The sequence below is a fragment of the Hemicordylus capensis genome, chromosome 4 (genome assembly GCF_027244095.1).
Source record: "Hemicordylus capensis ecotype Gifberg chromosome 4, rHemCap1.1.pri, whole genome shotgun sequence".
Classification (NCBI taxonomy): Eukaryota; Metazoa; Chordata; class Lepidosauria; order Squamata; family Cordylidae; genus Hemicordylus; species Hemicordylus capensis.
The window spans coordinates 183,136,111-183,153,527 of record NC_069660.1 but is presented as its reverse complement, the minus strand read 5'-3'; the positions used below and the strand labels follow the sequence as shown (position 1 = coordinate 183,153,527).

Sequence of the window (17,417 nt, the reverse complement as noted above, 5' to 3'; positions counted from 1 at the left end):
TAACCTGGTGTAATTTGACATAGTTCTGTTCAATGTATCTTAACAGAAGTAAAGCAGAAACCTTTCCCTTGCTTTAATTTTGGATTTAACTGATTGATGGAACAACTTGACTATTCAGGGGTTATATTATTCCTCTGGACTGATGCTGCTGTAAACTGGTACTCTTTCTGTCATGCAGCTTGTGCAGTGTCCTGGTGATTTGTGCCTCTTCATTTTCCATCTCAGATGTATAATTGCTGTTCTATATTTGAGGGATGACTTAGCTTCCTGAATGATATTTAAGACTAGACAGTGCATTGGTGCAGAAGTTCTCCCTAGAGATTTGCAGTGGTCCTGATTCACTGCTCATTTTTATGTGGTCTTTCAAGTGACCCTCAGTACATATCTTTGTTGCATATTGATCACCAATATGCAACAAAGATATGCACTGGTGAAATCAGCACCACTAATGATGCTCATCTGATTTGCTGTGTCTGTCATGTAATACACAGTTGCCTAGTATTATTCATAAAGTTGTGCCGTCGAATTGATGTCGACTCCTGGTGACCACAGAGCCCTGTGGTTTTTCTTTGGTAGAATACAGGAGGGGTTTACCATTGCCATCTCCCATGTAGTATGAGATGATGCCTTTCAGCATTTTCCTATATTGCTGCTGCCTGATATAGGTGTTTCGCATAACCTGGGAAACATACAAGTGGGGATTCTAACCAGCAACCTCTTGCTCCCTAGGCAAGTTACTTCCCTGCTGAGCCATTAGGTGGCTAGTATTATTCATATTTGATGGAAATCTGAAAATTGTAGAATTGGTTCACATAGGCATTATTGTGACTTATCATTTCATGATGTTCCGCACTTTGACTCTCAGCCAGATATATGAACTGTCTTCCCTTAAAAGTATTTTATTTGAATTAACATGGCATTATACGAAAGTTCTGGGTATGACAATCTTTGATGGCCTGTTCACATATGGATGCCATTATGAATCTGATAAATTATCCACTCACTTCTATTCAGTAAGTAAACATGTGAACCAGCCACAATCACTTTTGGTGATTAAACCTTGGTTCAAAAAGGAGCTGTTTGCGGTGTTTTGGTCAAACTGAATCTGGTTTGTCATAATGAGAGATGTTAAAAACGCAAAGCTGCAAGTGTAATTTCAAGCTTCTTCTAATGGGGTTTGTTGTAACATTATCCATATGTAATTTTGGGACTCACTTATTACAGAAAGTGGTGATAGCCTCTATGTGGCTTTAAAAAAAGGACTAGATGCCTGCTGATAGACCTGTTCTCTATGAATGTATCATGCATGATGGCTAAATGCTACCTGTATATCCAGAAGTATATACTATTTCTGTATATGCAGAAGTAGTATACCTTTAATTACCAGGTGTTGGGACAAAAACAGTGCAAGGCTATCTGTCTCTTGTTTGTCAGCTTCCCAGAGACATCTGATTGGCCTGTGTGGGAGAAAGAGTATTGACTAATTGGGACTTTTGGTGTGATTAGCATAGACTGTTATCTCTGTTTTCTTTAACTATGTAAATTCAACAATAAATAAAAAGCAGTATGAGGAATTCAACAACAACAATTATATTCAGCTTTTCAACAGAAGTTTCCAAAGTGGTGTACATAGAGAAATAATAAATAAATAAGATGGATCCCTGTCCCCAAAGGGCTCACAATCTAAAAAGAAACATAAGATAGACACCAGCAACAGTCACTGAAAGTACTGTGTTGGGGGTGGATAGGGCCAGTTACTCTCCCTCTGCTAAATAAAGAGAATCACCATATTAAAAAGGTGTCTCTTTGTCCAGTTAGCAGGGTTTCACCTTTGTTGGTTTCAAAGACTTCACCTGTGGAGATCACCTCCTGGTCAAAGACTTCACCTTTGGCGATCTGGGGGGGAAATGTGCAGGGCTTGGGATATAATCCCTGTGAGGACAACTTAGTTGCTTCAGAGCAGCTGGAGTAACTGGAGTGCATGAATTGGGGTGGAGGGAGACAGAGAATTGAATTCCAGTTCTAAGAAGCAGATGAATGTTGTTCAGCATAAACCAAATTCAGTGATCCAGTATTAAACAGACGCATGTTCACTTGTGGTTCAGTGCAAAGCAAACACACCCTTTCTGCTTTAGTTGTTTACTGTTCCAGGAAAAGGTTTTGACTCCAGTTAATATAGATGAAAACATGTAATCTTAAGTGCTTGTCTGAACAAGAGTCAGATGTTTTATCATCAGATAATACATTTGTCTAGGTAAAAAATGTTGAGGAGGTTTCAAACATGCACTTCTGTCTAGTTGTTATTGAGATGGTAAACATGTGCCTGGGCATGTATCACTTCGGAATGCAGGTTGGGACTAACTTAATTAAATGCTTCTGCATAGGAAAATGGTCCATGCAAAGAGAAAACAGTATGTTGGGCAGAGAGGTTCTGGTGCTGCCTTCCTGACAAGCTAGTTTTCTGTGTGCAGAGAGTCTACACACACCATAAATCAGAGTGAATACAGTTGATTATATGCCAAGAACGTTTTCCCCCCACAGTATGCCCCTAATCACTTGGTAAATGTTGAGGCTGTTCACACAAGCAGCCCTACCCAAACTTGCGCAGCCCTACCAAGATGGGGCTGCTCGTGTGAACCATTGGGATCGGCAGGCAGCCCGAGGAGACCCAGAGCCGGGTGCCTAGAATGCCCGACTGAGGAGGAATCCCTCAATGCACTCTGCTCATCTCACGGTGTATTTAGGGTTATCTGGAGGCCAGGCTGCATTTTTAAGCTCACTCCAGTCTCCTGTCTTGTACTTTTAATATGCTGACAGGTCGATGCCCTTTCTTAAGTAGCCTAAGCCATTTAGGATTTTATAGGTAATAACTAGGACCTTGTATTTCACCTGGAAATGTATAAGCAGCAAGTATCATATTTTTAAAGCAGAGCAATATGGTATTTTTCCATTGTTCCAGAGACCAAACTGGCTGCTGTGTTTTGTATTAGCTGAAGCTTCCAGTCTGTATACAAAGGCAGCCCTGTACGGAGCGCACTGTAAAAGTCAAGCTTCGAAGTTATCAGTATGTGCACTACTCTTTTGAGGTCATTCTCTTCCAGAAATGGACACAATTGGCATATCAGCTGAAGCTGATAGAAAGCACTCGGGGGAGTGTTAGTCCAAGGACTGGGGAGCCTGTTCTTGTTCCCTTGGCTTCTCAGGCCAGGGAATATAAAACTTGCAGCTGCTGAGGTGCGCCTCGATGCCGCATCAAGTGCGTTGCTAAGTGTGCACTTGGCGATGCACTTGGAGTACTGGAGGCTTGATTTTGATCACCCCCCCTTTAATATTTACTCTGCTTAATTCCTTTAGCAAACAGCACTAATTTAGCAAGGCTATGAGGGACCCTAATTATGGTATATAACTCTGAAGGTTGTTGGAGTTTTGAATTCTAGGATAATAATATAACTCTCTCCTTGTTGCCACCGTTCTTGTTCTGAAATAATCTAAAAGAAAATTAAGGAAAGGATCAATATTTTGTTTTATGTGTTTATCTCTCTCTCTCTCTCTCTCTCTCTCTCTCTCACACACACACACACAAACACACACACACACACACCCCACATAGACCCAGATTTTTCAAGTAATTTAATGCTCTCAGGTGTTTTGAATCAAAAAGGTATATCTCAACCTATTCCAACTCCAAAACCATTGCATAGTTCTATGGATAATTATCTACTTGTTGACAATGAAAAGTTTACAAATATGTTTAAGTTTCTTCGGGATCAGTGCTTTCTCTCAGCACAGGTCTATGGGAAGATCTTTAAGAGATTGGATTCATTAGGAAAGGACATATCAAGTCTCAAGGCCAACATGATGATGCTAGAACTTATTGAAGCAGGTATACTTACAGTTGCCCCCTCTACTAAGACCTTTGATAATGACTTAAATAACCTTCCTTTGGACCCTGGACATGAACATGCTAATATTCCAACCCTTAAAACACAGATACCAAGGGAACAATTAAATGAAACCATATCAGACTGGGAGATGCATAAGAATCAGCATAAGCCAATAGCTAAGGATATAGTTTCAAGGAATTCATTAAATAGTGTAGATCTGACATTTTCAGACCCTGGCCTGATTATAATAGATGAGTGGCATGAATCCTCCCTAGACGAGAATAATAAAACAGATTCTATGATAGGATTGGTAGGGGAAAGAGAAGAGGAATCTTTTAAGGAGAAGTTAAAACAAAGTTATGAAGATCAGGAGCCTGAAATTGTATTGGGGAAAACTAACCCTCCAGAGGGCTCTCCCGTTTGTATTTCAATATTTAATTGGCCACTGAAAAGGCTAAATGGCTCATGGAGAACCAGAACTGAAGTCCAGAGAGACATATTGGCCAATGTGGTGGAAACTTGGGATCATAAAAGGGATCTAAAATGTTCCTGTTTATATCCTGCTAATCCCAGGAAATCTGGTGGTATTGTAGATCTGTTTTTCCCCAATATAGACTGCAGATGTGCCTTTTGGAGTCCGTTACATCAGTTTGAAGATGAAAGTATATCTTTTAAATGAAGAACTCCCCAGAATATCCAGAGACTTAATTCAATTTATAATTGTCTCTTCATATACTCAAATCTTGTAAACAGACAAAAGAAGTCTATAAACAAAGACATGTTGTTAAGAGGAATTTTTGTAGTCTTCCACCATTTGTCACATATCCTAACAATATTTTAATTAAGGAAAGAAGGAGAAGAACTGGTCTTGTGGTAGCAAGCATGAATCGCCCCCTTAGCTAAGCAGGGTCCACTCTTGTTTGCAGTTGAATGGGAGACTGCATGTGAGCACTGTGAGATGAGACTATATGTGAGCACTGTACAATGTTTCCCTTAGGGAATGGAGCTGCTCTGGGAAGAGGATCTGCATGCTCACCTGCAGAAGATTCCAGGTTCCCTCCCTGGCATCTCCGAGATAGGGCTGAGAGAAATTCCTACCTGCAACCTTGGAGAAGCCACTGCCAATCTGTATAGACAATACTGAGCTAGATGGACCAATGGCCTGACTCAATGTAAGGCAGCTTCCTTTGTTCCTAAGGAAAGATGCTGATTCCAGATATGGGAGAAGGCCTTCTACATTAAAAGAACAAATATATCCGCCGCCAGTTCAGATGAATTTAGAACTTGAGAAACTGGCAGGAAACCTTAAGAGAAATAGAGATCAGTCACGGCGTAGAGGAAACGGGCTGAGACAGAGGCCTAACCCAATCTGTGGTGGGCACCAGCCCCAGCTTTTCCCCTGACTAGATAGCTCTGGAGATTCCCATACTCTCAATATCTTGTCATGGAATATTGCAGGATGGTCTAATAAAATCCTGGATTCAGATTTTGGGATCCTTTGATATTATTTGTCCTCAAGAAACCTGGTTGAAGGAAGGTACAGATTTATATCTTCAGGGGTTTCTGTCATTTAATTCCCCTGCAGTTAAACCCTGTAGGAATGGAAGGGCCAGTAGAGGCCTGACCATATTACTTTCAGTAAAACTTAATTTGGAGGTCAGGGTGATTAGCATTTCTAGAAATAATTTTATTCTAGCATGGTTGATTGAGAGTAACCAGAACGGTTAAACAAGTCCCTTGGTCTGTTTAAAATTGTATACTCCTCCAAAAAATTCATCACAGTATTCAGAGAGCTTTTGGAAGGATTTAACTGAGGCGTTGGAACACTGTATCAAACATTTTCCAGAAGCAAGCATTGTAGTCTGTGGTGACTTTGATGCTCATATTAGCTCTGATGAAAATTATATATAAATAAATTTATATTTATATAAATATAAAATCTCTCAGATTCGGGCCGAGCTGGATTCCACAGTTACTGCAGAGACTACTGTAAAGGTGTCGAGCAGTTCCTCTTATGGGATTAGATTGGATCATTTTCAGTTTGTGACGCCTGAGGAAGTGGACAAACTGCTTCAGACTGTGTGCCCTACAACCTGTTCCCTTGACCCTTGTCCAACTTGAATTATCTCATCTGGTAATTATATTATCAGAGAGCGTCTGGTAAATATTATAAATACTTCTCTGAGGGAGGGCAGGATGCCCCCTTGTCTTAAGGAGGCTATTATTAGACCACTTTTATTAGACCACTTTTGAAGAAACCCGCATTGGATCCCTCAGAGTTAACTAATTACAGACCTGTTTCCAATCTTCGATGGTTGGGCAAGGTGATTGAACGGGTGGTGGCCACTCAGCTCCAGGCAGTTTTGGATGATGCAGATTATCTAGATCCATTTCTAACTGGCTTCCTTGGGGGCTATGGGGTTGAGACTGCCATGGTCGGCCTGATGGATGATCTCCAACTGGCTGTTGACAGTGTGACTCTGCAGATCCTTTTGGATCTCTCTGCAGCTTTCGATAACATCGACCATGGTATCCTTCTGGACTGCCTGAGGAAGGTGGGATTGGGTGGCAACCTCTGTTATACATTGGTTCCATTCCTACCTCTCTGGTAGATTCCAGATGGTGTCGCTTGGAGACTGCTGTTCTGCAAAGTGAGAACTAAAGTGTGGAGTTCCACAAGGCTCCATATTGTCTCAAATGCTTTTTAACATCTACATGAAACTGCTGGGAGAAAACATGAGGAGGTGTGGTGCTGGGTGTTATCAATATGCTGAGGACACCCAGATCTATTTCTCCATGTCAACTTCATCAGGAAATGGCATTACACCTCTAGATGCCTGCTTGGAGTTGGTAATGGGCTGGATAAGAGATAACAAACTGAGTTGAATCCAAATAAGATGGAGGTACTGACTGTGGGGGGTCGGGATCCTAGAGATGGTTTAGATCTGCCTGTTCTGGACAGGGTTACATTCTCCTGAAAGATCAGGTACATAGCTTGGGAGTGCTCCCGGACCCAAAGCTCTCCCTGATATCTCAGGTTGAGGCAGTGGCCAAGGGGTCTATGACAACTCGCTGTGGCCAACTCGCTGTGGCCAACTTGCCGCCAGTCAGTTGGATGCGGCCAACACACCGCAGGGACAACTCGCCGCGTGTAGTTGAATTTTGAATTGTTTAGCAAAACTCTTAGGAGGAGATTTCCTGGCCAAGTTGTGTGTGCATGTTGTATTGTTGTTTTTTAATTCTCTGCAGGAAATTACAACTCACTGCACCCTATGGCCCAGCATAAAACTGCTTACATGGCAGAGAAGATATCAAGATGAACGCCAGTCATTCATTCTGCAGGATTGTACAGACTGTTAGGCTTTTATCTATTAATTTATTGTTGCATGAACAAGAGATTGGGCTGTAGTCTGGGCACACACACCTTGGCCAGGAAATCTCCTAAGAGTTTTGCAAAACAATCCAAAATTCAACTACACACCAGATCCCCCAAGTGTTCTGTTAATATCCCTGGGATACACGTGAGATAGTCTGCTTTAATAAGAGAACTTAGCAGCAAGGTCTGCTGCTGCTTTGGGAAGACCCACGATGGGGCAATATGAGATGGAAAATGGTAGCTTGCCTGCTCTAAAGCTCTGGTGCAGGCTTTGCACCTGACATTTCACTTCTCATGAGGCACAACCCCACAGGTAGGAATGCAGAGAGATTCTTCCTTCCACTGCAGAACATGAAAGACATGCTTTGGTGGGTGGTAGGTGGAAATTTAGCCTCCTCTTGCCTCCCTCCGGCTTGTTCCCTCCGGAACAAAAGCCAAAGTGAAAGGATGGGCTTGCAGGGGGGCGGAGCTGCATTGGTCCCTGTGGCTAGTTGGCTGCATCCAATTGACCGGCGGTGAGTTGGCCGCGGCGAGTTGTACAAACATAATATATAAAACAATATAAAGAGTTAAAAATTCATTAAACAGATAAAAACAGTCACAGTAAAAAAAATTACATTTCTTAACAGTAAATTGGAAAGCGTCATAGACTATACATTCTTTTCTAGGAATTCATTGTCTCAAATATGTTATAATATCCTAGATAGACAAGATAGTGGCCATCTACCCTTAACTGTTCTTCTCTCTATCTTGCCCTTGTTTGCGAACTTCCTCAATGGATATCACAGAGGGTACCATTGTTAGTGGGCAGTGGTCTACAACTGAATCTCAAACCATCCAAGAACAGTTTTATAGCCCTCATTTGATGGATCTGGTTCTGCAAGCCATTGAGGGACATGCTAATCCTAGGGACATATTTTCATCCATTGTGGGTACTTTTTCTAGTGAAATCTGCCTTAAGACCACATTTGGTCTCTCCTAAGGTTGGATGGTATGATAAAAATGGTAAAAATTCTAAGAAACTGCTAGCATAATTTACCAGAAGGGTTAGGCTTTCTAAATCTGAAATAGGATTAAGTACATTGGCCACACAACAAACTGCATATAAGAACATTCTTATGGGTCGGGGGGGGGGTATCTTTATAAATGAGCAATGGAAAGAGTTGGGACTTGCAGTTACAGAAAAGAGAGAAGCTAAATTCTGAAAAATAATTCCTACAGGACTAAAGGGAAGGAATTTTGTTCTTGAAGCCCAAATCCTTGCCAGTACTTGGCATGGCTATTTTGCTAACATTTTTTGGAAATACCCCCAGCATTACAAATAATTGTAATATTTCATTTAAACATACCCTTGCATCATGTCCACGATGGTCTCCTGTGAGAGTACAGGAAGTATGTAGATTAATTTCCTGTGTAACAATTAATAAAGCACTGGGAGAAGATATGTTACCGCTTGAAGTTTTGAAGATCAATTCTGATTGGTGGGCACCCCTGTTGGCCACACTATTTACTTACATTAATGAGAATGCTATAATTTCAGAGGGTTATAAACTGAGCATAATTTTTCCATTATATAAGAAGAGAGATAGGTCAAATCCTTCTATCAGTCTGTTTTATTGGATGTTTGCTCCAAAATCTACAGTTGTTTTCTGCTCCAGAAGTTAGTGGAGTGGGAAGAAGAAAATTCCATTCTTTATCCAAGAACAGACTGGAGTTAGAACAGGACATAGCACAATAGACCAGATTTTTGTGTTACACCATTTGATATAGAAGTATACCAATGGCCCTCCCAAAAAATTGTATGCAGCTTTTATAGATTCATCCTCGGCCTTTGATGTGATAGAGAGACATCATCTTTGGGACAAACTGCAGAGTCCTGTCTTAATGTAAGCCTGATTTAAAGAAGGAGGCATAATGTGGACTGAGAATGCCCTGCTTACATGGTACATTAATTGTTTAGTGGAGAGGAGAGCCATATGCTTATTCTGGTTTGGTAAATGTTTGGGCCTTAGTTTATTATACCAAATACAATAGACCTGTGGCATGTTGGAAAACAAACCATTTTGTTGTACTGTGAACTTTGATAGAAAAGATTCTATTTTATTAGCTGCATATAATTTTAGTTCTTGTTTTTTCAAATGTTGAACTTCTTGGGTACAAAGCATGCTAAGTACTGTTTAATGTATAATTCTAATTGTTGAACTTTTATTTTCAGATAACCACTCTTATTAACCATAAGGATAAGCCAAAGCGGTCAGACAAGACTCTGAAATCAATCCAGCAAGTGGGCCAAGCTGTTAACCTGGCTGTTGGGAGATTTGTTATGGTTGGTGAAGCTATAGCCAGTGAAAACCAGGAGCTGAAAGAGGAAATGAATGTTGCCTGTATTGAGGCAAAGCAAGCAGGTAGGAGGGTGTTATTTAGAAAATAAGAGACTGCTGTTGGGATCCCAGAAAACTCTTCCTTCTGTCAGCCATTGAAAAGAGTTTGTGATTTGGTGATTAAAGCCATTGAGTCCTTTCTCACGATCATGTGAGAGGGCTTCAAGGTGGGTGGCGGAGAAGGCAGTAAAAGCTCACCTTCCCTGCAGACGATATGACTGCTGCGTCTGGGAGGGCCAGAGTACACAATCCTGTGCGTTCAGATGGTCCGCTGCTTCCCCTTACAGTGTGGAGGTCGGGATGCATCATCCCGGCCCCCAGAAGTCCCACAATGCACTGCGTGAGTGCGTAGTGGTTTGTGGGGATACCCCCAGCAATGGGTGGGTGCCCATTAGTGTAGCAGCGTTGGCTTAAAGCAGCCAATGCTGCACACATTAAAAAACAAGTTGTTCTAGTAAGAACTAATCAGTCTACTTTCCCTTCACTGTCTCTACAACTGGACTAAATTTGGTTCAAATTGAGGTCCACAAGTTAGATCTCTTGCACCTTCATGCATCCGCCATCTTGGATCAGGGCAGATGACATCATTACAAACTACACCGTTGGGGCAGCTCTATGTGTCCATACAGCTGTAGCAAATTTCATTCAAATCGGTTAAATTGTCCACAAGTTAGTGCACTTGTGCCTCAAACGTTTCTTTGCCTGCCATCTTGATTTGGGTTGGATGACCTCATCGCAGTCTACGCCATTGAAGTGTCCCTATGTATGGTTCAAATTGGTTAAGCAGTTTACAAGTTAGCCCACTTGTGCCTCAAAAGTTTATGCATCCACCATCTTGAATTGGTGTGGATGACATCATCACGAGTTATGCCATTGAGGTGTCCCTGTGTGTCACTCACTGCAACTGTACCCAGTTTGGTTCAGATAGGTTAGGCAATCCACAATTAGCCCACTTGTGCCTCATGTTCATGCGGCCGCCATCTTGAATTGGAATGGATGATGTCATCACACACCGTGCCTCATGTTCATCTGGCCGCCATCTTGAATTGGAGTGGATGATGTCATCACACACCACGCCATTTGGGAATCCCTACGTGTCCCTATAGCTGCAGCAATTTTGGTTCAAATCTGCTAGGCGATTCACAAGTTAGCCCACTTGCTCTTCAAAAGTTTATGTGTCTGTCATCTTGAATCGGTGTGGATGACATCATCACAAACTATGCCATTGAGGTGTCCCTATGTGTTCCTACAACTGTACCCAATTTGGTTCATATTGGTCCAGGCATTGCAAAGTTGATAGACAGGGGACACATGGACACACACACAGAAAGCCGCGTGATCTCATAATCCTGTTGGAAAGTAGGCTAAAAATGGGGCTAAGGGAGCACTCACTCCTTTAACCTCGTTTATGAGGTGTGCTCCTTAGGTGGGTTTGCTGTTGAAGTGCCACCGGGATCGGGCTCAATACCAGTGGTTCTCACATGCAGCCAAACCCATTCTTGGCTTCCTTAGCCCAGTCTTGGCTGCAAATCTGAACAACCTCATTTAGTGTTTGATTTTATCTCCAGTGAAGAATTGCAATTTAAAACTTTTTAGTTTGGAGCAATGTCTGATCTTCCTACAGGGAATTCCCTTTGCTTGTATTCTACAGTTTTGCTGAAATTGTACTAACTCCTGCTGTTCATCACTGGCATACAGTCTGTTGGGTAAAGTGAAACATAAAACTAAAGAAATTGTGGAATGACTTAGCTCCTCAACGGGGTCTGATGTAATTATTTTAAACAGAGACTTGGGTTATGATTCCACTGACCTCTTGGAGCTTCGTTTGTCACTTCTGATTTCTCAAGCTGTTGAGAGGGAGGGTGGTAAATCCCAGGTGCCGGGTGATTTGAAATAAGGATGGCCAAACTTCTGCATTCTCAGGGGGCAATCTGCTTTCAACAATGATGCAGCAAATCCTGGGCTGCAGGAGGGTAGTAAGGAACAGAAAGTTTGCAAAACAAAAAACAAACTCTGCCTTGCAGCACTGAAACATGCTATCTGGGTGAACTGAGAACTTGGAGAGGTTGTGGGCTGGCACTGGAAGCAGCAGCCCTGCAACTCCACCATCTTGTCGCACCTGGTAATACATACCTAGTAAATGAAAACACATGTTCTTATGCCACTGCGTTTGAATTTTGTCATTCTGCAAATACAATCTGTGGAATGGAGGGAAAAGGGAAACTCTCAAAGTAATGGCATTTGGTCACATGGTTTTTGTTGACTAGTTGTTGTTGTGGAAAGAAGTGGGAGTTGCATAATCATAAAGTCATGCTTCAGCTTTGGAGATGGGCAGGTTGCCTCTTTTACTTAAAGGAACTGAGGGTTGAGCAAGGGGAGGACTTGCATTTCCCTTGGCAACCAACTTCACCTCCTAAGGAAGTCTGACCTGCACCTTGAGCCAGGTTGGTTTAAGACAATGTCCATTTCTCAATATTTTGAACGATTCTGAAATAGTTTTATTGGCTATACTTCCATTCGTTTGCAGGTGAGACAATCGCACAGCTCACGGATGTAGCTACTTTTGATCACCCAGAATCTGATGGCCAGATAACCATTTTCACCGACAAAACTGGAGTGGTAAAGGCTGCAAGACTGCTGCTTTCCTCAGTGACGAAAGTATTGGTGTTAGCTGACAGAATAGTTATTAAGCAAATTATAACTTCTAGAAACAAGGTATTCATAGCTTTGTTGAATACTGGCACTTTGCTCCTGAATGTCTGTCAAAGAATGTGGGAAAAAGGAAAATCAGAGTTTTGGATGCAAGTGCATGATCCAGCCAATTTTAAATTCCATTTATTTCAGTGAGAAGTAGATTGGCATGTGTTTAAATGTCTTCATAATTTGGAATTTGAAAGGGCTTAATTTTTGCTGGATAGCACCTGTTATTTAGTAGATAAGTTACCCCTTCATATGGTACTCCTACACAGGAAAGCACAAGGTTGAACTCTTAATGTGCTTGCTTATTTATTTATTTATTTATTTATTTAGATTTATACCCCACCCAAATGTACGTTTCTGGGCAGCCAGAGTGGGAATAATGAACATAAGGAATTATAGTGGGAATAACAAACACAAACAATTTGAATTGAAGAGGCAAATAATATAGAATGTGCAACTGTGTTTCAAAAGGCAAAATTGACTTTAATGTTTTGGAAATTTTCAATTGTTTGTCAGTGATATTAAAAATGTGCAATTGATAACTTTATTCAATATATTGGTAGGTCCTTGTAACCATGGAGCAGCTAGAGAAAGTGAGTAGTTTTCAGGAATTTGTGCAAATATTCAGTCAGTTTGGAAATGAAATGGTGGAATTTGCCCATCTAACTGGAGACCGTCAAAATGTAAGTATTTTTAAAAATTCTATTTATTCTACTTTTCAAAAAGTGCACTATATTTTACGTTATGTATGTAACATATTTTTATACCATCAAAAGCATGCATTTTGTGGCTTACACAAAAGTTAAAACAATAAAACCACAACTATTGATGTGCCTCTAATGGCTGCTTGTCCTGATGGAATGGATGCATTTTTAATTTGTGCCGCCTGAGGATATAGGTAAGATTCTTGGAGGGGTGAGGCCTACCACACATGCACTTGACCTTTGTCTGTCCTGCCTTATTTAGCCAGCCAGATGTGGACTGACTGAGTGGGGGTGAGAGGTGGTTAATTGCTCCCTTAGGGATGACATTGTTCCATCAAGTCAGTGGTATAACTACTGTACTGTGCATTTTTAAAAATAACCCTCTCTAGATCCCACTATCTCAGAGATTTTCTGGCTGCTTTCAGATATTCAGTTGCTGGGCAAGATGCTCAAGCACTTGATAATGGCTAGTCAACTCCAGGTTTTCTTGAACGAGACAGATTTTCTAGATTCATTTTGGCTTCAGCCCTGGTTTTGGTATTGTGACTAAGACTGCTTTGATTGCCCTGGTAGACAATGAAGTCATCCACACAGTTAAAAACTGTGTTCTACTCAGGTTTGGGAGCTGTGTGAGCTCCCAATTTTTGGTTGTGTAGAAGCAAGGTAGGAGGAACCTGGGCTGTTTTCCTCCTACCTTGCTGCCACACAACCAGAAGTTTGGAGCTCACACAGCTCTCAAATCTGGGTAGAACACAGTTTTTGATGGTGACCGCAGTCAGTGCAGGAATCTTACCAGGGAGTTTGTTTCTGTTGGTTGTGCTCAATCTCTCAGTGGCTTCCTATACCATCAGCTACAGTCTCCTTAGTAGTCTCCCTGGGATGGAGCTAGGGGGCACCATTCCTAGACAGGTCACATGCCTTGGTAACATCACATGTGTCTTTAAAGTGCTCTGTGTGAGGTTGCCTTTGAAAAGTGTTTGGAAATTTCAGCTGGTAGAGAGTGCAGCTGTCCAGCTGATAATGAGTGCTGGCTCTTGGGATCATGTGACCCTACTCTTCACTGGCTGCAAGTATGTTTCCCGGCACAATTCAGGAACTGGCTTGGGACCAGAACACTTAAGTCGAAGGATTTCCTTCTCAAATAGGAGTATACCTGCCTGTTAATATCAGTGAGCGAAGCCCTTCCGTGTGTCTCATCAAAATATCTGACACTGGTTTTGTTGCGATGCAGTGCCTTTGCAGTTGCACCTAGACTACGGAACTCCCTCCCCAACAAGATTGGTTTGGCTCCATCCTTGCTGGACTTCTGCAGGGAGCAAAAGTATTCTTGTTCTGGCAAGCTTTTAATGTAGATGCTTTAACTACTGTTTGACTGCTGTGTAATAAGTCTCCCAGTTGCTGCTGTGTTGTGGATTTTTTTTTACTGATGCTTTTGTTTCTAGTTTTGTATATTGTGGTTTTAACTATTGTGAGTTGCCTTGGGCATTATATTTTATGATAGAAAGGCGGGATCTTAAATAAATAAAATATATGGAGGAAAGCAATGCATTTCCCCCCCAGCCTGCCTTCATGTGGGAAAAATAGCAGTGTTCATTGTCATCTTAAAAATCAACATCTGATCCAGGATGGGGGGTGGGGTGGTCCTTATAACCGTTTCAGAAATTCAGCATATATATGTCAGGAAACACCTGTCTGTTAATTAGACCTCTTTATAATAAGACATGTTAGCAAAGTGAGCTGTACAATGAGACAAGAGATTTTAGTCACCCACTTAAAATAGCCAATAACAAACTGGTTCCATTGCATTCAGATTCCCTACCAAGGTAGCCGAAGCTTTAAAAAGATTATACATGCTAAAATGTGTATTTTACCAAAGGGTTCCCAAAATCGCAAAAAGTCTAAAACAAAAATACAAAACAAAAAATCATCAATAAAAACTTGAGCAGCACAAAAACACAGCCAGCCATAGAGCCAGACTGGGGTTGGCAAAAGAGAAAAACAGGCTGTCTTTAGTGGTTTTCAAAAAAAAAAAAAAAAGGGAAAGGGAAAGGGAAAGGGCCAGATGAGCCTCTTGGGGCAAGACGTTCCAAAGTTTGGGTAGACTGAGAAGACCCTGTCCCATGTCCCCCTTTCCTCACAGCATGTTAGGTGGCAGTGAGATGCTGAGCAGTCTAACTCCCTTCCTGATCAGGATCATGCATGTTGAGCTCTGCTTATTGGCAACAACTTTATATGAGACCCATATAGGTTTGTTTCTATTATCTGCATTCTACATTTGTCTTGGTTGACAACTGAACCTACATGGGTTGCAGGTCACAATTGTGCCCTGACAGCACACAGTAGAAGCAACAACTGGCAGAATTCCCATCAGGGTCTAGATTGTGCAGCCATTTCCTTTAGTCACCCTGTCTCTTGATCATTCTTCCTAGCACTCCTGTCTTCCTCCTTCACACTCCAGAGTATACAGCCCCTGTGAAACTTATTCAGAATCCCTTCAGTGGTTGGCCCCTTCTCCTCTATTCCCTGACTCTGTTGCCCTTTTCCTCCAGGCATCGTCTGCTTTCTTTCGGTTCCTCTTTGTCCATTCCTTTACTCTGCATCCTTCTTTCAATTTTCTTGTCTTTGGAATCCTTTCCATTTTAGCTTCTTTACATGTGACCTCTTACCCTGCTCTTGCGTAGGTTTTATTCCCAAGTTGTCCAAACAGACAACTTTCTGTTCCCTCAGACCGAAGGTGGACTATGAACTGCTTAGTTTCCTAAGCAGTTGAATACGTTGTGATGTCACAACAGCTCAGCCTATCAGTGCCACCACCATAAACACAATGAGGCTCTTCTCACGATCCGTGAGAAGAGCCTCTAGGGGGCTTGCAGGGAGAGCGGGCTTAGCCTGCAGACAGTCTGCTCTGGGTGGCTGCAGCGGCCACCCACATGACTGCCGGCTCCGTCACGGAGCCGGCTGGGGAGTTCGGGGGCCATGTGGCCCCTGGAAGCTCCAGCATGCCCTGTGCGAGCACACAGGGCATGCTGGAGAGACCCCCGAGCCGGGAGGCTGCTTTTCAGCCTCCCAGTCAGTGGTCTTCTCATGAGGAGCCACGCCGTGGCAACTCATGAGAAAAAAAACCGGGTTTGCAGAGTGCTCACTTCGCAAACCCAGTTTAAGGGGAGGGGTGGTTTGGTGGGTTAACCGCCTGCGAGCCCGGTGGTTCCCACGATCAGGTGAAATCGGGCTAGGCTCCCCTAGCCTGATTTCGCCTGATCGTGGGAATAGCTTGACTATGTGATAAGTGCAGTCTCCTATGTTTAAAAAAATATTTACAGTATAAAAAATAACAGTTCAGTGCCTGTTTCAGTCTCTTGCTTTTGCTTGAGCCATCTCCCCTTAACTGAGGGATGTGTGTTTTCTTGAATAGATAGATCAATCTGTGAAAGACTGAGGCCTTTATTGTGAAAGATTGAGGCTCTCTGTATTTACCATAGAGAAGCCACAGCATCTTTAAACTTAAATGTGTCATCCACCCTCATATTATTATCGACTAACGGCACAAATCTTCCAAGAGGCAGAACGCTGATGGTAAATAGAGGGTCATTGGTGATTCGGTAATGGCATTTGCAGAGGAGCAGCTGGGACTGAAGTGCAGAGCATTAGATTACTGGTTGGTTTTGCATTGAATTGAGTAGACTATTTGAAATGATATTGCAAAGTTTTAAGTGTATGTTTTTTTCATTGGAAATTCTGTAGAGTATGAACAATCGAGTTGATTTAATGTTGATAGATTTTCTCTCGCTAGGTATCTCTAGGGTTAAGCATATATATGGGATTTTCTAGCCGCCTTGGGATTTTCTCAATGAAAGGCGCGGTTGTTTAATGTATAAACCTTATCAACTTTTTCGGAGGCTGCCTAATTTAATTGTAAATGCTCCCCACCTTTATCACCTTCAATAAGAAGGCAACATAGGCATGAGACAGTCTGTTTAAGCACCGGGAAATAGACATTCATCCAGCATCTGAAGGAATTTGGAAAGAAGAGTTCCAAAGGAACTTCTATATAAAGTAAAACCATTCTTGAAAATATTGGCTGGGATCCAAAGCTGTGAATGGAAGGAAAACACACTAATGATGTTTTGCAGATGCGTGTCCAGTTCAAATATGTCCCTGAGGTTGTGCTTCCCTCAAGGACATATTTTAGTGATGTGCAGTGGGCTTCAGAGGGAGGGAGAGATTGGCCAAAATCACCCCTTTTCCTGTTCAAGCAACAGCACAGCGGTAGTTGGGAACTCATATGCTGCACATGCATAGCGCTAGTCTGAATGTTGGCCAGTGAGGTTTTAGAAATGGAAATTTTTCCATGAAATATTAAGAATGGGACACA

General features: G+C 42.0%; 1 protein-coding gene across 4 annotated transcripts in view; it reads left to right on the top strand.

The window, feature by feature from the left end:
* CTNNAL1 (catenin alpha like 1) overlaps positions 1 to 17,417 on the top strand; it is a 76,873-nt gene that overhangs the window by 16,235 nt on the left and 43,221 nt on the right. For all 4 annotated transcript variants that reach the window (XM_053243875.1, XM_053243876.1, XM_053243874.1 and 1 more), the window contains exons 2-4: positions 9,476 to 9,665; positions 12,169 to 12,356; positions 12,905 to 13,024. In XM_053243875.1, coding sequence (XP_053099850.1) covers positions 9,476 to 9,665; positions 12,169 to 12,356; positions 12,905 to 13,024 — 498 coding nt within the window. The remainder of the gene's footprint in view (positions 1 to 9,475; positions 9,666 to 12,168; positions 12,357 to 12,904; positions 13,025 to 17,417) is intronic.